At 50.0% G+C, this 23493-nt stretch overlaps 1 protein-coding gene across 1 annotated transcript; it reads left to right on the top strand.

Annotated features, from left to right (window-relative positions):
- Positions 1-1010: 1010 nt before the first annotated feature.
- Positions 1011-22865, top strand: Mogat2 (monoacylglycerol O-acyltransferase 2). The gene is made up of 6 exons (XM_051149006.1): positions 1011-1144; positions 9491-9669; positions 17832-18036; positions 18376-18550; positions 19101-19300; positions 22511-22865. Exons 1-6 carry the CDS (start codon positions 1054-1056, stop codon positions 22663-22665), a joined length of 1005 nt encoding a protein of 334 aa, XP_051004963.1. The 5' UTR covers positions 1011-1053; the 3' UTR covers positions 22666-22865.
- Positions 22866-23493: the final 628 nt, after the last annotated feature.

The raw sequence follows: 23493 nt of genomic DNA, 5'->3' as shown, positions 1-23493 counted from the left end.
GACAGGAAGAACCAGAGCCTGGCATAGTGGTACCCACCCCTGATCCCCACACTGGAGAGGCAGAGACTGGAGGCCAGCCTGGTCTAAATATGGAGTTTCAGGCCAACCAGGAGATCATGTCTCAAAAAAAAAAAAAAAAAAAAAAAAAAAAAAGAGGAAGAGGAGGAGAAGGGGAGAGAGGAGGGGAAGGAGGAAGAGGAGGAGAAAAAAGGAGGAAGAATAAAGGAGTCCAAGAAAGAGTAGCTTGTGAGCTGGGCGGCAAAACCAGAGAGAGAGAGGCTTTATGAAAATATCCTGAGAGACTGAGGCTGCTGATGGACCAAGATGAGATCTTAAATTTAGCAGCATGGAGGTCAGTGGCGAACTTGTGAGCACAGTTTTGTGGGATGTTGGTGTGTGAAGTGTGGAGCTGAGGACCTACATGCTGTAGGGGATGGAAACTGTAGCAGCATGTTTGTGCAGGGGGAGGGGTGGACATGGGAGGAAAAAAAAAAAGGAAACCACTGAGCATGTGGTGAGAGGCGCGGCAGCTACATTCCCCTTGGGCAATGTTTCTCAGCCTTCCTAATGGTGTGCCCCTTTACTATGGACGGTTCCTCCCTCAGGTTGTGGTGACCCCCGACCATAACGTTATTTTTGTTGCTATTTCATAACTCTAATTTTGCTAGTGTTATGAATCGTGATGTAAATATCTGATATGCAGAATATCTAATATGCGATCTCTGTGATGAAATGACTGTTTCATATTCCCCGGGGGTCGCCAACACGCTTGGTACCTAAAGCAAGACTCCAGGGGATGGGAACAGTGGTTTGGCAGATAAAGCCTTGCCTAAGAGGACTGATAAGGACGGAGCAGGTCTCTCTTCCTCCTTCCTTTAGCCTAGTCCCAGCACAGGGATTCCTTCTAGGATTTCTTCTAGGAAAAAGGATCTGGTGTGGGCGGAGCTGGGAGGCCCTGGAGCTGGGCTGGGCTGGGCTGGGCTGTGCTGTGCTAGGGCTGGTTCCTTCCACCTAGAGCACAGCAGTGTGTGGAGCCTCTCAAGTTAGCTCAGCATGGTGGAGTTCGCACCCCTATTGTTGCCATGGGAGCGCAGGCTACAGACCTTCGCGGTCCTTCAGTGGGTCTTCTCTTTCCTGGCCTTGGGTAAGAGGGTAGCCACGGGCACGCGGGGAGGGCTGGGTAGCCCCAGCGGGGAGCTCAAGACACTCTATGGAGAGATTCAGGAGTGGGGTCTTGCTGGGCTCAGAGCTCCTGTTTAGCGAGATTCCCGGAGTCTGCCAGAGCCTTGTGTGGGTATGTTGAGTCTCCTATGGCTTGGGCAGACTTCAGTTTCCTGGACTTTGGGGAAGTTTCCGCCCCACCCCCACCCCAGGCTCTTGCTGCAAGCTACTGAGGAGTGCGGGGTGGGGGGTGGGGGGAGGGGAAGCGCCTTGTGCTGCTCTGAGAGAGAAGCTTTCCATTTTACCTTTCAGAAAAGGGGAGCTGGAACTGAGACCAACAAAGAAGGGACCAGTCTCCACTTCGCTAGCTGCATGATGGAGATGACAGTGTCACCCTGTGGGGTGCAAAAGGGTGGAACTTCTACCCAAGGCAGGCCTGGCCTGGCTCCTGAGGTGCAGATCTGCCCTCTGACCTGCCACACCCCACGGATGTGTGGCTCCACCCTAACACTGCTGGGAACTGGGAAGGAAGAGTGGCAGGGAGCACTAGAAGCCTTATCTTGTGGTTGGCACCAGACTGGGGAAGGGCTGTCACCCCGGGGCTGGGATTCAGCCTGGGTCCAGAGACTGCTGGCTGTCAAAGCCATCACATACTCACTACATGTTTTTCATGTGCATTCGTGCGCTCATGGGCATGTGCACACGCACACACACGCACACACACATATACACACATGTGAGTACCTGCTCCCTTATTCCTGCAAAGTGGGCCTTCCAAGATCATGCCTCTGACACCCATTTTCCATTGGTCTGCACATTTATCCCAGGGTTGGGAACCATTTTAAGTACCTCCGGTAACCCAGCCAAGCAGAGGAATGGCACACTTAAAAGGCCCAGGCCATAAGTCAGGAGCCTGGCATCTGCTCCTTCCAGAGGAAGAGGAAGGGCTCAGGGGTGGGCAGAGGGCACTGGAAGGAGGTGTGGAAACAGAAAATAGCTGATAGGCATAGAAAATGGAGGGTGAGAGGCCTAAGCCCAGGGATGGCTTGGATCAAAGGGCACTGGAGACCCAGAGCCACATAGGTCATAGCCATAAGCTCACAGGGGCTAAGGGACACCAGGCCCAAGCTGCCTCCTGTCCATCTGCAGGTAGGATCATGTTCTGACTGGAGGAGCCCACCCCATCACTGCAGCCTGTGATACCTACCTGGCCCTGCTCTTACAAAGACCTAGCAAGACCAAAGAGTATAGAACAGATGTCAGAGCTCCTCTGAGCCTAGGGGACCGCTCCAAGGAAAAAGTTCTGGCCTCTTTGTGACAAGAGTTAGACGTTTTACTTTACCCCTTGTCCTGAGGACAAAGGAGAGCCGTAGACCCAGCAGGGAAGTGACAAGGTCCAGCCTTGCGTTACCCCGTGCCTACAGTTGAGGGACGTTTCTACTGTGTGGGGGAAAAGAGCAGAACAGAGGCAGAGCCATCAAAGCCTACCTCAGCAGTCACCAAATCTGGGCCAAGACCAGCCTGGGTAGTTTTTTTGGTTTTTTGTTTTGTTTTGTTTTTGTTTTTGTTGTTGTTGTTGTTTCAGCCTAAGATCCAAAAGTAGTTATCATTTCTAAAAGCATTTTTAACTGCCACTCAACTGCTTCCATAGTGCCTTCCAATTTGCATCTTAAGTCACTAGTTCTGAAATGCCTAAAATATTTCCTGTATTGACTCATTTTTTTTTTTACTTTGACGGTAATGATGATGATGGTGGTGGTGATTTTGGTGCCTCAGTGCTTTGAAAACATGAGGCTCTGAGTTTGGTTTCCAGAACCTCTGTGAAAATGTCAGGTATGGTGACACATGCTTGTAGGGCGGGGGGAGGGGGGAAAGGAGAGCGGGGACAGAGTCAAGAAGATTCTCCAGAGCTCCCTGGACAGCCAGCCTATCCTAATGGGCGAGCTTTAGGCTAATGAGAGACACTGTCTCAAAAGGGGCTGGACAGTCTTCCTGAGATCGGAAGAGTCGTCCTCCAGCCTACACACACATGTGTACATGTGCATGTTCACACACACACACACACACACACACACACACACACACACACACACACCTATCTTAACAGAGAGCCAAGGGGAGGCAGTATGGTGGGGGTGTGTGTCCACAGATGCACTACTTAAGGGAGGTTTTTAAGAACAGTGAGGGTTGGGCTGTGGACTTGACTCTGTCAATGGATCACAGATATGAGGTTTGGATCCTATCTTAGGGTCTTATTGCTGGGAAGAGACACCATGGCCCTGGCAATTCTTGGGGCTTGCTTATAGTTCTGAGGTGTAGTCCCTTGTCATGGTGGGAAGCATGGTGGTGTGCAGGCAGACGTGGTGCTGGAGAGGGAGCTGAGAGGTTTACATCTGGATCTTCAGGCAGCAGGATGAGAGAGGAGTAAGCCATTGGGGCTGGCTTGACCATCTTCGAATCTATGACCTCAAAGCACACCCCCAGCAACACATTTCCTCCAACAGGGCCACACCTACTCCAACAAGGCCACACCTCCTAATAGTGCTACTCCTTATGAGCTTATGGTGGCCGTTTTCACTCAAACCACCACAAATCCCCAGCACTCACATAAATACCAGGTCGGGTTGGTGGCCTGCCTATAATATCAACACAAAGCGGGCAGAGACATGAGATTCCTAGAGCAGGCTGGCTAGCTAGACTACTCAAATCAGTGAGCCTTGGATTCAAGACAGAGACCTCGTCTGTAGAGAAATTTTAATTCAGAACATGGCTGCTCTGGCAAGAGATCACATCTAAAGACCTTCTAGGTCTGTGTGATCCAGGTGGAATACAAACACGCCTTTAATCCAGGAGACAGAGGCAAGCAGATCTGAGTTCAAGACCAGCCTGGTATAGAGCAAGTTTCAGGTAAAGAAAAGTTTAGGTCCAAGAGAGGTACACGCCTTTAATGCCAAAAATTGAAGGTAAAGAGAGTTTGTAGAAGGAAGCAACCATGTTTGAAAGTGATGTCTAATTGAGTGGCAGAAAAAGTGACAAATCAAAGCAAGATTTGCCAGAATAGGATACACCTAACTCTCACAAGAACAGAGAAAAGGGAAGTTACTTTAGGGGCAATGCAGAGATAGAGACAGACAGACAGGCACACATATGCACACAAAGAGAGAGAGAGACAGAGACAGAGAGAGAGAGACAGAGACAGAGAAAAAAAAACAAGAGGCAGGTTTTTTTGTTTTGTTTTTGTTGTTTTTAAGCAGGACAGTAATAGAGAAACATTACAGAGAGAGAGAACAAGCTAGAGACAGGTGAAGGCTGGAGTTAGTTTGAGGCCAGGCAGAGCAATTCAGGGGTGGCGAGAAAAGCCAGATTGAATTAAATCAGCTGGGAGAGGAGTTTGAGCCTGAACAGCTGAGTTGAACCAGCCAGCCCAGAGCTCAGCAAGAACAAGAAAGGGTGAGCTTATTAAGGGGTAAGTCTCAGAGGCTGAAAACACTCTAGGCCTAGGTTAGATTGTAGGGAAGCTAGAAGCTTCCAGTACTAGGCCTAGCTTAGCAGACAGAGGCAGTAATCTTCTGAGGTAACAATTGAAACAGGCAAATAAAAGTTCCTTTTTACGCCTGCCTCAATACTAAAGAGCCAGAGAAAGACAGAAAAAGATAGAGGTCAGACAGTAGTAGAGAAAGATACCCATAGCAACCTCAATCCTCCACACGGGCACCTGAATACACGTGTATGCATACATACATACATAGTATACCAAGAAAAAAAAAATAATGTGAGTCTAAAGCCTACCAATAGCTTCCCAGGCAGGGGAGTGCAAAGGAGGAAGAAAAGACAGCGTGTGATCTGAATAGCCAGTTCAAGCTGGGCATATGGGATGTATTTTGCAAAATGGCATGGAAGTAGCTGGGAGAGTCAATTACAATCAGGCCCCAAAGGCTCAGGCCCCACGCCAAATGCTTTCCAGATGGACTACTCATTTGCTTCCGTTTTTTTCCTCTCTCACATCTCTCTCGTGGGAGAATAAGGTTCCTCGGTGTTGGTCCATGCTGTTGCTAGTCCTAGCTGGTTTTCTTTTATATCTGTTGAATGCATATCCTCTCTGAGTCTCTAAAAAGTAGAACTTTAAAGCCAGGCAGTGGAGGCACACACCTTTAATCCTAGCATTCAAGGAAGGCAGAGGCAGGTGGCAGATTTCTGAGTTCGAGGCCAGCCTGGTCTACAGAGTGAGTCCCAGGACAGCTAGGAAGCCCTGTCTTGAAAAACAAAACAATGTAGGGGCTTAAGAAGCCTCAGGCTATGCCAGACGTGGTGGCAAACAACTTTAACCCCAGCACAAGAAGAAGCCTTATGCTGAGCTGGGCTGGTACATACCTTTGACCCCAGCAGTGGGGATCTCTGTGAGTTCCAGGCTAGCCTAGTATACACAGTGAGTTCCAAAACAGCCAGAGCTACATTGTAAGACCTTGTTTTCAAAAAACCCAAACCAAAACAACCACAACAAAGGAAGTCGCAGGCTTGCAAAGCAAAGAAGGGTTACCTTCCTACATTACTCAGCAGATCCATCTGGGTTTGCTGATAACATGGTGGAGGGCTAAGTCCCTACATTACCCAGCAGATCAATCTGAGTTTGCTGATAACAGGGCTAAATCCGGAAGGCAGAATGGCCAATAGGGTCTTTCTGGTCAAGGAGAAAGGGCCCTCTGTTTTTTCCTAAACTTTTTTTTTTTATGTCTGTAAAAGTAACTCATTCAAACAACATTTGAATCTTTACGTAAAAGAGCTCCCACAATCCTCCCCTTCAGGTAGCCACTGTTAACAGTGAGGTTTTCTTGAGAGAGGGGCTCCTTTTTTTTTTTTTTTTTTTTTTCCCTTCGAGACAGGGATTCTCTGTGTAGCACTGGCTGTCTTGGCCTCAAACTCATAGCAATCCTCCTGTCTCTGCCTCCCAAGTGCTGGTATTAAAAGCATGCACCGCCATGCCTGGGTACGGAGAGGGTGTTACTAAGTGAGAGCAGAGACATTGGGGCTGACCCGAAGGGAAAGAGCTGTAGCTGTTTTATTGTTTGGTTTGTTTGGTCTTTTTTTTGTTTTGTTTTGTTTTACATTAAAAATTTGGGGTTGAGCTGGGGAGATGGCCCAGTTGCTAACATGCCTGCTGGGTAAGTTTGAGGACCTGAGTTGATTCCCAGTGCCCACACACCGCGCTGGATGTGGTAGCGCATGTCTGTAAGTTCAGCTGTGGGAAACCAGAGGCAGGAGGATCGAGGGGTGTTCCTGACAGTCTTCCAAGCTGAATCACTGAGCTCTAGGGTCAGCGGGAAACTCGTGCCTCAAAATTAAGGCAGAGGGTCAGGGATTCAGCACAGTGGTAGAGCACCTGCCCAGCTCTACCACTACAAGGCCCTGCCTGGGTTAGGTCCTCAGCTCCAGAGGGAATAAAAGGTGGAGGGTGACAGAAGGAGACAGCTGACCTCTGGACTCAACACATACACTTACATGAGAACTGCGCACTCACACAACCAGGCATCTACACATGCACATGTGTACACACATGGGGAGGGGGTAGCTGAGGCTTAGCCTGAATTTGCAATCCTCCTGTCTCAGCTTCCAACAGCCTTGATTACAGATACGCATTACTGCAGCTGCTGCTTTTTTTCCCCAGTGCAAAAATTTTAATGAAAAGGATGAAGTTGAGGTCAGCCTCCCTCCCTCCTTGTCACCTGCTTGGAGGACCTTTCTGTCCCCACCACATCCGTGCGGGCCTCTGTTCCTACTCACACCGGCACTTGATTCCAAGCCCTCTACAAACGTCCCTGAAAATATTTAAGACAAACAGAAAGTAACAAAGCCAGAAGCCATTAGTGGTCCTGTCTTAGAAGGCCCAGGAAGGAAGGAAGGCAGACACCTGGAGGAGCAGACTGTCCCTCACAGTGCTGGCTGTAACTGTCTTCTCTTCTGGTTTTTCCAAAGACACCATTTGTCTGGGTTTGTATATGAATCCTGTTTTGGGTGTTTGTAAAAATTTCATGGCATTTAAACAAAGGACAACATAGATTTAATATAACTATCTATTGAAGGGGAAGCAAAAATACACACAGTGGGACAATAATGGGAAAAGGGTAAATTCCTATGAGCCTACATGACAGTTGTGCCTGGTGCAGTGAGAATCATAGTGAGAGTGGGTGGGTGCCTCCCAGGGGCTGGGGAGGGGGCCGTGGGAGGCAGTGTCTCATGAGTATGGAGAGAGTTTCTGTTTGGGAAGATAAAGAGTTCTGGTGACAGATGGTGACAATGGGTGCATACAGCATGTACCTGATGACACTGAGCTGTGTGAAGTGATACACTTTATGTTCACTACGTTTTACTAGAACCAAAACCTTTAGAGCAGGCCCTGGGAGGGATGACTCAGTGCAAGCAAGAAGATCGGAGTTCGGATCCCCAGACCGAATGTAAATCCTGGGTTGGCCTGGCAGCCCACCAGTAATTCCAGCACTTAGAAGGCAGAGGATGCCGGAGCAGGATGGCTAGACTAGCCGGTACTGGTGGGCTCTGGGTGCAAATGACAATAAAGTAGGAAATAGTGGGATAACGTGATGGGCAGTGGATGAAGATTCCCGATGTCATACATATGCACGCCCCACACAGAAATGAACCCACACACAAATGCGGAGGGAGCTGAGGCTTGGCCTGAATTTGCAATCCTCCTGCCTCAGCTTCCAAGAGCCTTGATTACAGATACGCATTACTGCAGCAGCTGCTTTTTTTTTCCCCCAGTGCAAAAATTTTAATGAAAAGGATGAAGTTTGAAGTCAGCCTCCCTCCCTCCTTGTCCAGCCTTGACCAACCAGCCTCAGAACAAAACAAAAAGCTCCCCAAACACAACACTGAAAAGATAGCTTCACAGGGACAAGATTTTATTGGTTGGTCATGGCTTGTCCACCAGCAGTTGGCACCTTGTAGATGTACCACACAGAATGAGCATATGTAGCCCCAATCTATACCCTCTTACCCTCCGACTTCTAAATCTTTATTGCTCACATTGGTCAAGTGCCCCCTCCCCTAGCAAGTCTGTCCCCCTACTTTCTCCAAGTGGGATTCACAACTAGCCAGGTCTGGTAGCACACACCTTTAATCTCAGCACTGAGGAGGCAGAGGCAGGTGGATCTTCATGAGTCCAGAAGCCAGCCTGGTCTACAAGGTGAGTTCCAGGACAGCCAAGGCTACACAAAGAAACCTTGTCTTGAAAACCAAAACCAAACAAACAAAAGAATCTGAGGCCTGGGGATGTAGCTCAGTTGGGAGGGTGATTACCTAGCATGTACAAGGCCCTGGGTTGGATCCTCAACTCTGCATACCCCAGGCTTTGTTGACACTTATAATCCCAGTATTTGAGAGGCAGAGGCAGAAGGATTGGAAGTTCAAAGTCACCCTTAGCTACACAGGAAGGATGGAGCCAGCCTGGGATACCCGAGTCCCCACTTTACAGGAAAAACAAGCAAACAAAAAGAAATCAGGGGCTGGGTGTGGCTTGGTGGCAGGGATGGCTCTGTGGGCTTGATCATGACACTGAAAAGAAAGCCACCAGCCAACAAATGAGGCATTGTGCCGGTGAGGGAGCCTGGCCCCGTGGAGCCGCTGCATCTGAGATGCGCAGGATTTGCTTGAAGCGAAGCTTATAGCACTATAGACAAGATAGACTTCTGCATTCATCCTGGCCCTTGCCTTGCTGTGCCCCAGGGTAACCAGATGATGTCCCCACAGCACACAAAGCAGAATGGGTAGGGTTTGGGGCACACTAGCTGTGTAAGCGGGTAAGGTGGAGCAAGAACAGGAAGAGACAGTGCCAGCTCACACAGCCAATGGCAGGCTGAGCTGCCAGGCCATCCCTTGCAGCAATCAGAAGCTATGCCAGGGCCTTAGAAAGGAGTCTGGCCTTAGCTTTGACTGAGGATGGAGAGGAAAGGGGCTAGAAAAAAAGAGTGTCTCCTTTTCCTCTGGGATCCCCAAAGGTAGAAGGCAGAAGTTAGTTCAACCTTTGGCTGTATTTGTTGAGCACTGGTCAGAGCATATGGCTTTCCTGGGGGCGGGAGCAGCGTAGATCGAGACCTCTGGTGTAGTGGGGTAAAGGCCTTTAGACTGGGCCCCGTGCCAGTGTGGCATGCCCTGATGTCTGAGGCATGGAAGCTGTTCTCTTCCCAACAGTGTGTGCCAGACAGGGTGGTGCTGCTGGTGTAGGGGTGCTGCTGGCCTGGGGTCACAGTCATGGAAGAGCTAAATTGGGGTTTTACCTGCCTTCCTTGCAGCTCTCACTCTTCGGCTTCTTTCTCAGCCCAGATCTGTATCGCCATCTTCATCGGCCTCCTATTCACAAGGTTCTGGCTCTTGTCTGTCCTATATGCCACCTGGTGGTACCTGGATTGGGACACGCCGCGGCGAGGAGGCCGGCCCATCCAATTCTTCAGACGCTGGGCCATCTGGAATTACATGAAGGATTACTTCCCTGCCTCTGTGAGTACCAGGCTTTGGGGGTCAAAAGTCCCCTGGGTCGCTCATCTCTGTGGGGATAGGAGGTCTGTGGAGCAGAAGGCTGGCTGGGAGTCAGACGCCTGGGCAATGCCCATGGAAGAGCACAGCTTCTCTCTGGCTGTAGGACCCGGGGCCAATATGGTCACTGATGAATAAATGTGGCTTGAAGGGGCTGTGTCTTATAGGAGCAAAGCCATCAGCAGTCAAGGTTCTGGGCAATGTGACAAACAGTAGGTCTTAAGAGATCATCTCCCCCCCCCCCCCCCACATTACACTCAGCAGATAGGGGACTCAAGGATGTGATGTGAGTCACACAGCAAACTCTCTTACAGACTTAATGTTTCTGCACTAGCATAGGACTGCCTAAGAGTCCAGCCCCCCTTACCACTGGCAGGCTGTATGTTCTTAGGCAAGGCTTGGCCCATGCTGGCCTCAGTGTCCTTAAGGATCAGCAAGCAACGTGACACCTCTTTCCTTGACTGTCTTCAAATCCTGGCTTCTCTGCTTTATGGCACATTTGGGTCATCATGAACATGTGCCCTTGGACTTGAAGGTCGCTTCTGAGTGGAGCAGATTCCTGAAGTTGCTTGAGCAGACCCTGGGGCTTCAGTGGGACAGATGGGATGAACCCTAAGGGACCCAGGCAGTGCTGGTGGGGTGAGGAGCCGGCGGGGATGCAAGGTCAGGCCTGGGCAGTTAGAGCACGGCTTATGGAGTCAGACAGACTAGATCCCAATCCAAGTCTGCCATGCAGTGGCAGCGTGACCTGAGGTGGGCTACCCAGTCTCTCTGTGCTTCTACTCTGGTCATATTTAAGATGGAGATGGCTGAGCATGGTGGCACACACCTTTAATCCCAGCACTTAGAAGGCAGAGGCAGGAGGAGCTCTGTGGGTTCAAGGCTAGTCTGGACTGGTAGTGAGTTCCAGGACAGCCAGATCTAGGAAGACAGACCCTTCCTTAAAAACAAACAAACACACAAAAAAACAAAAAACACCAGGGTCTGGAGAGATGGCTCAGTGGTTAAGAGCACTGACTTTTCTTCCAGAGGACCCCAGTTCAATTCCTAGCACCCATATGGCAGCTCACAGCTGTCTGTAGCTCCAGTTCCAAAGGATCTGACACCCTTACACAGACGTACACACAGACAAAACACCAATGCACATAAAGTACAAATGAATAAATCATTAAAAAAGAAAAACAAACAAAATAGAGACAGATGCTGTAATACCATCCAGGACAATGTGAATTCAAACTGATGGTACAGACAAACAGACAGTACAGATGCTAGGAGCATCTTATGCATAGCTGCTCTCACACCATGTCATTGAATCAGTAGGATACTGCCTGGAACCTGGCCAGCCTCACTTCTTCTTCCCCATGCAGAGTCCCTCCTCTGTCTTCAGTCCAGGACTCAAGTCTACAGCTGGCAAGGGGGGGGAGGGGTGAAGGAAGAGGGTCACAGAGGTTAAGCAACTTGCTTGCATAGTGGGGGCTCCAGTCAAGGACCACCCTGTGCCCTTTTGAGAGTCCCAGGGCCCCAGAAGGTTTGACAAAGGTTGAGTGACAACAGTATGTAGGAGCCTCTAGCTTTCCAGTGAGCAGTGCCAAGGGGCTGGCAGGAAACAGGGAGGGGCTAGCAGAGACTGTCAATCAAAGGCATCAAACAACTTAGTATCAAAGGTGAGAGAGCCTGGATTGGCTTGGGGGAGTCAGATGAGTGACAGTCACCTCCACCCTTCAGATTTGTTTATTCAGGGACCCCCTCCAGGAGCTCCAACCACAGCACAGCTTGTTGGGACCCAAGAGCAGCCCTGAGCATAACTTGGGCAGAGTCCCCAGTCCCCACCCCAGGACTTCTGAGCTCTGTGACTCTGAACTCCCTTCTCTGCCTCGCCTCTCTCCAGCCCCTGTGTCAGGGAAGGTCAGAGTTCTCCAGAAGTGTGTGTGACCTGTACCCTGAGGAGGTGTAAGTGGCATCAAGTACAGACCAAAGGGAGCTTGGTTAGTTCTGGGCTCTTGCTGTGTCTTGCAGATTCTGCCTCTGTCTTTACTTTTCTTTGGTGACCTAAGTTCTAAACTCACTAGGCGAAAGCCTTTCTGCAAAGGGATCCGCACAGGAACTCAACCCAAGACCTCCTGAGCAGTATCCTGTTGCTCAGTGCGACCAAAGCCAGTTGTGGCTTGAGAGGCAACTCAGGGCAGTAGTGCCCCCTAGAGGCCACTGACCAGAACTGGTATTTTCCAGCTCTGGGGTAGCCCCGGGCTCTGGAGGACATGGCCTCTGTCCACTTGGATTTCTGACAACAGGACTGACAAACGTGATAATGCGGAGGTTCGTTGTCTTCCTGATCCTTCCACAGCCAGGAGGCTCTCCAACGCTGAATTTGCAGAAACTCGAGTGTTGTTTACTCCCTAACCCAGGCTCCTTGCCCAAGCCCTTCCAGGGGCGCGCGATACCTGTGAGTGGCCAGCAGAGGGAGTGTGCCTGGCCTGGGATGGGAGTGAGCGCCAGTGGGCTGTATTCTCTTACAGACTCTCTTTTCTACTGACAGGACAGGATACCCTCCCTCCGTTCTGGGCACTTTTCTTTCCCAGCTCTGCTGCACTGCGGTCTCCCCGCCCCCCCCCCCCCCACACCCCCACCCAAGCCTCTGCACTCTGCACTCCCCATCAATGCAGCGGTCTTCTGATGACTTTTTACGTTTTGATTATTCACTACAATTTTACAAAAAATATCAAACAAAATTATCAAACCAAAAATATCAAACAAAATTAGGACAGTGTGCCTGTACCATGGAGTTTTCCAAGTCATCTTTACTGATTCTCTGGTGGGGAGTCAGGCAGTTTATGTGGGGTGAAAATGGGCCCAGGATCTAGGTGTCCCCGTGGAGATTTCATCACCCAGAATAAACACTGCCTACACCAGCCAAGACCTTGGTAGGGACCAAGTTCTGTGACCAGGACCCTGACCTGGGGTCAGGAAATGCTGCGCACACCCCATAGATCATTGTCGGGGTCAGCTTGGGACATTGCAGACCACCACTTACCCCGCCTTCGTCCCTGCCTCTGTCCCTTTCAGCAAGTAGCTTCTAGGAGACTTTTTTCCAACCCCCATTGACAAGCGGGACTAGGTAAATCCACTGTTTTGACTGTTCTTACCCTGGCAATGACCTCCTAAGTACCAGGCCTACTGTCTTTGGCTATGACAACCCAAAATGTCCTTAGACAGCAGGGGCGGGGAGGTGATGTACGTGCTCCCTTTAGTTGGGACTACCACTCCAGAACCTGCCCCCTCTGACTCCTCCTGCCTTCCCTTTGCCCCTTACCCAGGCTCTCTTTTTCTACATTCCAGTAGCTCCACGGTGCGCCCTTCCTTGGACTAAAACCAACCTTTGCAACAGCCTGGGTCTGAGCTCTTTCCTGCCCCTCTTTTCACCTTTGCCATCCCAGCTCTCCAAACAGAAGCCATGCTATCAGGGCAGGGGGCCTAATTGGAGCACAGCCCCACTTCATCAGTCCCCACCACCTCTCTCACTCGGGGTGGTGGCAGGGCTTTGCATCTGGAGCCCGGGTGCCTAGGCTCAAGCCGTGCTCCGATGCTGCAGTAGCCGTGTGAGCCAGAGAAAGACGGCAAGTCTCAGTTTCCTCCTCTCTACACTAGGGCACTGGCACTAAAATTGCTCTCAGGGATGACAATGGAGGACAGAGTGGGTTGGTGTGTATACCATACCTGGCACCAAGTCAGTGCTGGGACTGCTCATCCACTCAGGTACTCTTTCCAGCTCCCGAGTCTCGTACAGCCTTGCATGCCTTCAACTCTTTAATAGTCTCAGTGGTGAATCTTTTTTTTTTTTTTTTTTTGGTTTTTCGAGATAGAGTCTCTCTGTGTTAGCTGTGTTACCATAAGATTCACCACTGACCTTTAATCCCAGCACTCGGGAGGCAGAGGCAGGCGGATCGCTGTGAGTTCGAGGCCAGCCTGGTCTACAAAGTGAGTCCAGGATGGCCAAGGCTACACAGAGAAACCCTGTCTCGAAAAAAACCAAAAAAAAAAAAAAAAAAAAAAAAAGATTCACCACTGAGGCTGGGCATGGTGGCACATGCCTTTAATCCCAGCACTCAGAAGGCAGAGGCAGGTGGATCACTGCGAGTTCAATGTCAGCCTGGTCCACAAAGCTAGCCCAGGGCAGCCAAGGCTACACAGAGAAACTCTGTCTCAAAAACCTAAAAACAAACAAACAAAAAACAAAACAAAATGCATCTGTGGGATGCATCTTGATTTCAAGATGTTTAAGATGGAGAGAGAGTATAGTTGTAAAATAAGGGAACACACCCACAGAGGGCAGTGAGTGGGCCAGAGAATTTAACTGAGCATCTGGGGAGGCCAAACCCAGACCCACGGCCACACAGGGAATTATAAGCAGGGGCAGATAGAACACCCAACCTTTTCTTTGTCCATCCATCCGGCTGTGATGGAGGTTACAGGAAGGTTGCTCCAGGCCCTGCATATACACATGTGCCCACCCAACCAGACACACACACACACACACACACACACACACACACACACACACTAGGCACTCGCACCCAAGGCCAGCACCAGATCTACTAAGTCAAATCCTGTCTTCCTGCCAAGTAATTTAGATGCATAAGTAGGTCACGAACCACTTTCCCCGCATGGAGATATTGATCCGCTTGCCCTGGGGCACTTGAATAGGCTGCCAGTGCAGAAGCCTGAGAAAGGAAACCTACAGCCCTGGATTTTGCAAAGTTGACTAGAAAGTTCCAAAGTGAGACCTGAGTGCTTAAAGTGTCCTGAAGCAAAGGCTTTCTGGCTCCCTCCTGTGCTCTCTGCAGGAGATGGCAGGTCTCAGATCCAAGTCACCTCTGTGCTTCTGGGCAGTTCTCTTATTGCCTCTGCCCTCCGTTTGCTCACTTGTGCAATGGTGCTATCACGCTGCAGCCAGCCCCTAGGGACCAGGCAAGTGTTACAAGCCAGCAGTCCAGGTTCTCTGTGTGCCCTAAAAGAGCCAAGAGGACAGTGGACCCTGGAGCATGTGAGCCACAGAAGGGTCTGAGAAGGCTCAGGGTACATGTGGAGAGACAGGGCTGAGCCAGTGTGATAGAGCATTGTGCGACATCGGGGTCTTCTGTGCAGGCATGGGGGGGGGCCTTTGCCATCAAAAGTAATATTTTAGGACCTTCCTTGAGAACTGAAAACATGTTCATACATATTCAGGACCATGTTGTTCATAAGAGCCGAAGAGTAGAAACACACAAGTTCTCATCAGCCGATAAACGAACAAAAATAACCATCTGTCCATATGATGGGATATTATTTGGTCATAAAATGGAGTAAAGTTTGACTTGTATCACAGCATGAATCCAGTAAGTCCAAGAAGCCAGTTTCAAAGGTCATATGTGTGTGGCTTCATTTACACACTGTCCAGAGCAGGCAACCCCAAGAGATGGAGAAGAGCTTGGTATTTACCAAGGTGGCAGAGAAAGAAGTGAGTCAGAAGGGATATGGGCTCCCTTGGCTAAGCCACACATTCTTTCTTTCTTTCTTTCTTTTTCTTTTCTTTCTTTTTTTTTTTTTTTTTTTCTTGAGACAGCGTTTCTCTGTGTAGCCTTGACTGTCCTGGACACACTTTGTAGACCAGGCTGGCCTTGAACTCACAGTGATCTGCCTCCAGAGTGCTGGCATTAAAGGCGTGTGCCACCACGCCTGGCTAAGCCACACACTTTCAAAGACTGGGCCTTCTCGTGTACGGAAGAGACCAATAGAAAATGAGGAGTTCCGGTGTCTAGCTGCGGTGGGACCAGGGTACTTCAACTCTCCTCTTTTTCCTTGCCTCCTGGGAACCTGTAACAAGCCTATCAGGGAAGCATTACCACTGGCCTGTTAACAAGGAGCAACTGAGGCACCAAGGAGACAGAGTCTGGCACAATACTGAGTAGAGCTTCTGGACTCTAGGGCTCTCTCTCCTGCAGTGGGATCCAGGTGACATGTCAGGACAGGATTGGCTTGGAGGTGCTGCCTTTTTTCTTCTCTTCTTCCTTCCTTCCTTTTTTTCTTTCTTTTGGTTTTTCAAGACAGAGTTTCTCTGTATAGCCCTAGCTATCCTGAAACTCACTCTGTAGGCCCGGTTGGCTTCAAACTCAGAGAGATCGGCCTGCTTCTGACCCCTGTGTACTGGGATTACAGGTGAATGCCACCACCTCCCAGCAAAGGTGGCTTCTTTCTGTGGCCCCAGAGGCAGTAAAAGGAACTCATCAGGGATGTGTTCGAGGCCAGCCCCATCTGCAAAGCAAGTCCACAACAGCCAGTGCTACACAGAGAAGCCCTGTCTCAAAAAACCAAAAACAAACAAAACACACACACACACACAAAACTCACCACCACCACAACACCAACACACAAAGAATCCCCAGGGAGACAGCTGCCGTGAGGTCCAGCTCCCTGTCAGGATGACCACTTAACTGGTAAAGCTTAGCCTGCGCAGCCATCAGCCAGAAGCCTATGGGCTGTTCTTCACTCCATAGCTGTGGCTCCCAGAGCACAGGGCACTGAGAAGCAGAAAACAGGTTCCTGGCAGAGTGGGGAAGGGACTGGTCCCACCTATAACATGGCCTCCAGCAATGAGGATATGGGTACCACCAGACATGGATACCAGCCAGGCAGAGCAGTGTGTGTGTGTGTGTGTGTGTGTGTGTGTACGCCCGTGCACATGCTCCTGTCTGTCTGTCTGTCTGTCTGTCTTTTTCTCTGTGGGTGTCTGTAGGTGTCATGGCCCACCAATGGAAATCAGAGAACAACCAAAGGAATTGGTCCTCACCTTGTACCTAGTTTGTGACAGGGTCTCTGTTGTTTCCTCCCTGTACGCACCAGGGTAGCTGGCCCTCCAGCTTGTAGGGATGTCCCATCTCACTGTAGTAGCCATTCGCAATGTGCACCTGACTTTGACATGGGCTCTAGTGGCCTGACTCAAGCCTTCACACTTGCATAGCAAGTGCTTTCACACACTTGAGCCATCTCCTCAGCCCCTTCCACGTCACCTAGAACTGTTCAAAATCACGTGGCTCTCACTCTCTTTCTGCTGGTTACTCTGGGCTCTGGGTCTCCTGATACTTCAGGCTTGACCAGCCAGGGTAAGTTTCTGCCGTGATATAGGAAAGAGGGTGGATAAAGTTGGAGTGAGGGGCCGGCCTTGGGACAATAGAGACACTCGAGGGACTAGAGCCAGTCTCAGGTTCACATGTTCTGCCAAATAGCTCAAACAGTTCAAGATGTGTTCCTGGTCTGTCTTGTGACCATTCACCCCTAAAGTGCATGGGCCAAACTTGTCTCTTGAGTGAAGTTAAGATGGGGTGATGGCAGCATGGGGACACCCCCATGTGGCCCTCATATCCTTCACTTTCGTCTTAGCTATTTTTCTATTGCTCTGAAGAGATGCCAATGACCAAGACAGCCTATAAAAGGAAACATTTAACTAGGGGCTTGCTCACTGTTTCAGAGGGTTAGTCCATGGTCATCATGACAGGAAGCATGGTGGCAGGCTGGCAGGTATGACCCTGGAGCAATAGCTGAGAGCTTTTCCACCAATTGGAGGCAGAGGGAAAGTCAGACTGGTCCTGGTGTGGGCTTTTGAGAACTCAAAGTCCTCTTCCAGTGACACACCTCCTCCACCAAGGCCACACCTCCTCCACCAAGGCCACACCTCCTCCACCAAGGCCACACCTCCACCAAGGCCACACCTCCACCAAGGCCACACCTCCTGATCCTTCCCACAACAGTCCCACCAACTAGGGACCGCACACTCAAATACACGAGCCTACAGGAGCTATTGCTGTTCAAACCATCACAGCACCTATTCTTTTCACCTGAGTCTCTCAACAGAAGGGACAGGGCCTTCCTGGGGCAGGGCCAAATGTTCTAACTTCGTACATAGGCATCCAGTGAACAATTTGCCCAAAGCCAGCACCCAGTCTGTGGGCATCCCCTGTGTCCCACACAGTCTCCAACACACCACCTCTCTCTGTGGAAACCTGGGTGCTCAGTCTTATGAAGAACCTGAGACTCGGAGTCCTGGACTGACACGCGGGGCCTGCTGTTCATCACCAGTTTGCTGTCTCTTGCAGTTGGTTAAGACGGCTGAGCTGGACCCTTCCCGGAACTACATTGCGGCCTTCCACCCCCACGGAGTCCTGGCGGCTGGAGCCTTTCTCAATCTGTGCACTGAAAGCACTGGCTTTACCACGCTCTTCCCAGGCATCCGCCCTTACCTGATGATGCTGACTTTGTGGTTCCGAGCCCCCTTCTTCCGGGATTACATCATGTCCGGGGGTGAGTGTCCTCACCCCCGCCCCAGGTAGTTCAGGAAGATGAGGCTGCTGGGTGGGTAGGGGGGAATCTGGGAGGAGGCTGTCATCAGTTCTATGTTTCTTCCAAATTCTTGTTTAGTAAAAGCAAAGGCTAGACCCAAAGAAGAACTTCCCGTGTTGCTGTGCTAGGAAAGCCCGTGAGGGCGTGGGAGGAGGAGGAGGAGGATGCTGAAGTTGAGGTGTTGTTGGAGGAAATCCTGGCTTCTGTGGACATTGCTGATGGTCTCTTTCTTGGGTTGCACCCATTTTCACAGTCCTGCCCCCTTCACCTGGTATCTGACCCACCTTGCTCTATCCCCAGGGCTGGTCACATCAGAAAAAGTGAGTGCTGGTCACATTCTGAACAGGAAGGGCGGCGGGAACTTGCTAGCCATTATCGTTGGTGGTGCCAAGGAGGCACTGGACGCCAGGCCGGGAGCCTATAGGCTGCTGCTGCAGAACCGCAAGGGCTTCGTCAGGCTCGCCCTGACACACGGGTATGAGACTCTGGGGACAGCGCTGTGGGTCAGTTGGAGGTTGTATTTTGAGGGGAGGAGTCAGCAAAGATGGTTGTAGCGTCTATTTTGGCAAGGAGATTCCCAGTCCATACGATGAAAATTGTAAGTTGGTGTCTCACAGCCGAGTTTCTAGATTTGGTTCCATAAAGGGGACAGGGCAATCAGTGGCGCTAGGTGAGAAGGGACATTTCCTGCCGCTGGTGTGAGCCCTGAGCCCTTGGGAAATCTGGAAGAATGGGACTGAGACCTTACTGCTTGCTATCCCACCATGGGGAGAAGCATCTTTGAGGAAGTCAAGCTAGCTGCCACAAGATTTCTCTAGGGGAAAAGTAAAAATGCTTTACATCCTGGAGAGTGTTCTAGAACATTTGGGTGTAACCATCATGGCAGCCACATGAGAGACCAGGGGCCTGAAGAGGATCTCTGATGGTCAGGGGCTTCAGTTGCTGGCTGCTGAGTCCCCACTAGGTGACCTTTCCATGTGTGCCTTCCTGGGTTCTTCCATCCTTCCTCTCCTGTGTCCCTGCAGGGCAGCTCTTGTGCCTGTCTTCTCCTTTGGGGAGAACAACCTGTTTAACCAAGTTGAGAATGCCTCTGGCACCTGGCTACGCTGCATCCAGAACCGGCTACAGAAGATCATGGGCATCTCCCTCCCTCTCTTCCACGGCCGAGGTGTCTTCCAGTACAGCTTTGGCCTCATGCCCTTCCGCCAGCCCATCACTACCATAGGTGAGCTGCGATCCAGACTGGGCAGGGCAGGCTTCGGGGACAGCACCTGGGCTGGATGCTGCAAGGGAACTGATGATGGGCAGGAAATACTCCCGTCCTCAAGGCTCACAATCTAGACAGGGATGCATACCCATGGGCAGATACCTTATTGGGAAGCAGTCTGGGATGAGAGCTGGATCAGACACAAAGGTACAGCTGGCTGAATACTTATTCTCAAAGAGAGGTACTTCTGGGTGAGTACTCATCCTCAAAGAGAGGTACTGCTGGCTGAGTACTCATCCTCAAAGAGAGGTACTGCTGGCTGAGTACTCATCCTCAAAGAGAGGTACTGCTGGCTGAGTACTCATCCTCAAAGAGAGGTACTGCTGGCCAAGTACTCATTCTCAAAGAGAGGTACTGCTGGCCAAGTACTCATTCTCAAGAAGAGGGGGAAGGGGATCTGACATGTGTTAGACTTACACCCACCATTTGCTTTATGAAGCTTGGTTTGTCCTAGCAACCTTTGAGGAAGGGATTATTATCTCCATTTCATTGTTGTAAAATGAGGCTCAAAGAAGTTAAATAACTTCCCAAAACTTACATTGCCTTTGAGGGACAGAGCTGAGGTTGTAACTGGTTTCTGACCTTTTCTTAGGCCAGAGAAGGAGGGTTTAATTGTGACCCAGATGATCTAATGAGGCTTGTGAAGAGAAAGCAGAGACCAGAGATGTTAAAAGTCAGTGCAGAGTGGCACTCAGAGGAAGGATAGCTAGTTACCAAGAAGAGATTTGATATTCTGAGAGCATATATAGGGGGAGGAGGTCTCCCTAGGTCACGGACATAGGGGAGGGGAGAAGGGGAGAAATGGGAGGGAGGGAAGAATGGGAGGAAACAGGGGAAGGGCTAACAATCGAGATATAATATGAATAAATTAATAAAAAAAATCTAAAAAAAAAAAAAAGAGTAAGAAAAATTTACCCTCAAAATAACAAGAAAATGGTATGACCAACAAATGTACAGAGGATAGAAATAGCAAAATATCACAAAATGTAAAATATGTGCTTTCAGTGGTAAGAAACTCAAGTCTTCTGATGAGAATATTAAAAGAAAATTATTCAATTAAAAAAAAAAAGTCAGTGCAGAGGGGCTGGCTTAGCCAGTGTTAAGAGCACTGTCTGCTCCTTCAGGGGTCCTGAGTTCAATTCCCAGCAACCACACGGTGGCTCATAACCATCTGTAATATGATCTAGTGCCCTCTCCTGGTGTGCAGGTGCACTTGCAGATACAGCACTCTTATACATAAAGTAAATATAAATCTTTAGCTGGACATGGTGGCACACACCTGTAATCCCAGCACTTGGAAACAGAGGCAGACAGATCTGTGTGAATTTGAGGTCATCCTGGTCTGCAAAGCAAGTCTAGGACAGCCAAGACTACACAGAGAAACCCTCTCTTGAAAAAAAAAACCAAAATAGGGGGCTGGAGAGATGGCTCAGAGGTTAAGAGCACTGACTGCTCTTCCAGAGGTCCTGAGTTCAATTCCTAGCAATCACATGGTGGCTCACAACCATCTATAATGTGATCTGATGTGCACTGTATACATAATAAATAAACAAATCTTAAAAAAAAAAAAAAAAAAGAACAAAACTAAATAAAAAATGAAATTCAGTGCAGGCCTGGGGAGATGGCTTGACAGATAAAGTGCTTGCTGAGCAAGCATGAGTTCGATGCCCCAGTGCCCATATAAAAGCTGGGTACAAGGCATGGTAGCGGGGCACCAGGCTGAGGTCACCAAAATACAAGGATCTTAGGGTATGCTCATGCTGACTAGCAGTCTACCAGTTGACAAGCTCCAGGTTTAGGGAGAGACCTTGTTTCAAAAAAACAGGATGAGGCATGACTGAGGAAATTGTTCGACACTGACCTCAGGGCTTCACATATGCTCACACATGCACACAGACACACAGAATCATGTCCAAGAAGCAAAGTTTTAAAAAATGTGTGGGCCAACGAATAATCAATAGACTCTGACTTAGACTCTGGGGGGAGCGCTCTTTCTGTAAGAAATTAACGTGAGGTTTGGTGTATAATACAATACAACTTTTCAGCTATTTGCCCATCTCTTTTCTTTTCTTCTTGGGTTCTCATTCTGACAACATTTGCAGAAAGAACTCCATTCATTTCAGCCCCACCCACACACCCATCATCTATCTACCCATCTATCCGCCCACCCATCCACCTGTCGTGGCTTTTACTGGGTGGCATGGCAGTGTCCTCATGTATTTGAATGTGGTTGCTGCTGCTGCTGCTGCCAACCCCTCCATCCCCCCTCCCCCGCCCCAAAAATAGTTCCAAGAGAAGAGGGCACTGCTTTCCCAGTCACGCAGACGTAGAAGCTTTATGAGAGTCTTCCTGATACCTGTAAGCATCGCATGGCCATGAAGAAGAAGAAGAAGAAGAAGAAGAAGAAGAAGAAGAAGAAGAAGAAGAAGAAGAAGGACTGTCTGAGCTACAACATCCCCCATCCTAGTCCAGAAGTGCGGGTACCTCCAATCCTGCCACTTTGAACTCTCAGAATCACATAACACCCTGGGGGTGGAGTGTGATCTGAGTGCTGCCTCCACCCGGTTACTTGGATACATTACTTTGTTTGCCTGGGATTAAGGGAGAGAATGCATGTAAAGTGCAAGCATATTGCTTAGTAGTATATTGAAGGCTGACTGTCGGTGTACTGAGAGTCTGGGAATGAGTTGCCTTAAAACCTTAGAACTTATTACCTGAGGGAGGGGAGGCAGCTCTGTGGGTAAAGTGCAAGCAAGAGGACCTGAGTTTGAAACCCCCGGTACTCGTGGAAAAAGCTGAGGGGGTGGGTTGGCTTTGAATCCCAGCACTGGGGAAGTAGAGACAGAAGGCTCCCTGGGGTTCACTAGATAGCTAGCCAAGCCTTATCGATTAGTCCCAGGCCAACAAAAGACTGTGTGTCCATAAATAGGATTGATGGCATCTGAAGAACGATCCTGGATCCTGGAGGTTGACCTCTGGCCTCCCTGGGTGTATACAAGCACATGAGCATGTACACACACGGGGTGAGAGAAAGTGGGGTAGGAATAGGAGGTCGGGAGATAGAGTATCTGAAGTCAGGGGAGGAGCGGATGGCAGTGCACACTTTGTTGGATGACCTGCTCCCAGGGCCCCTGAGGCTGACCCACTGTCCTCTTCTGTCTCATGCAGTGGGGAAGCCCATCGAGGTACAGATGACACCACAGCCCTCAGAGGAGGAGGTGGACCGACTTCACCAGCTTTATATCAAGGAGTTATGTAAGCTCTTTGAGGAACACAAACCCAAGTTCAATGTCCCCGCTGACCAGCATCTGGAGTTCTGCTAAGTGTCTCGGCCAGAGGACAGCTGCATCTGAGAGCCTGCAGGAGTGCTGCCATTAGAGGGGACTTCCGGGCTGAGTGCACTTCCACAGTCACCCTGGACCCGTACAAACCCAGCCCCGGCTGGCAAGGTGGAAGAGGAGGCAGCCTCTAGCCCCGAGATTTGCACCTGCAGCTAATGCCCTGAGCTCTCCCTGTCCTTGACCTGCCTATCCGTAGGATGAGGGACATGGACGACAGGCAGAGCATAATATCTGAGGTCTCCACCCACAGCTGGTATCACTCCAACATGATCAAAGAGCAACCAGGGAGAAAGAGAACAAAAGTGTTCTTCACCCACCCTTGAGGGGCAGTGCAAGAGAAACCAGCACCCCAGGCCTCCCCTGTATGAGCTCCCCCCAATCCTGCTCCCTGGGTACCCTTCTTCCCTCTGAGCTGGAGAGGAGTAGCCAAGTATGCCCTAGCATCCACCTATATTTCTTCCAGATCCTGGATCCCCTGAGCTATGATGTGGATACCAAAGGAGCCCAGAAGTCAGTTAAGGAGGACAGAGCTCCTAGGCAGTGGCTAGGACTGAGGGTGGGTCTCCTTATCCCTCTGAGTCTTGCTCTTTCCCAGCGCTGATGACTGAGAGCCACAGTGTTCACATTCCATAGACACTATCAGGAAACCTCTTGCCCATTCCATATAGAGAAAACCAGCCCCTGTCTTGGCACAAAAGGGTAGCTCCATTCGTGTTACTTCAATAAACTAAAGGATTCTGTTTTAACTTCCTTCTTTTTCTTTCTCGAAACCAATGGGGCTGACTGGAGCCTCAGCTTGAGCCCTTAGCC

This window comes from Acomys russatus, chromosome 7, assembly GCF_903995435.1.
Source record: "Acomys russatus chromosome 7, mAcoRus1.1, whole genome shotgun sequence".
Taxonomy (NCBI): domain Eukaryota; kingdom Metazoa; phylum Chordata; class Mammalia; order Rodentia; family Muridae; genus Acomys; species Acomys russatus.
This window is presented reverse-complemented; position numbering and strand designations above follow the sequence as displayed.

Coding starts and splice junctions, on each gene's coding strand:
- Mogat2 (XM_051149006.1), top strand. CDS start 1,054: ATGGTGGAGTTCGCACCCCTATTGTTGCCATGGGAGCGCAGGCTACAG. Junction 9,670..17,831: donor AGGATTACTTCCCTGCCTCT/GTGAGTACCAGG, acceptor TGTCTCTTGCAG/TTGGTTAAGACGGCTGAGCT. Junction 18,551..19,100: donor AGGCTCGCCCTGACACACGG/GTATGAGACTCT, acceptor GTGTCCCTGCAG/GGCAGCTCTTGTGCCTGTCT.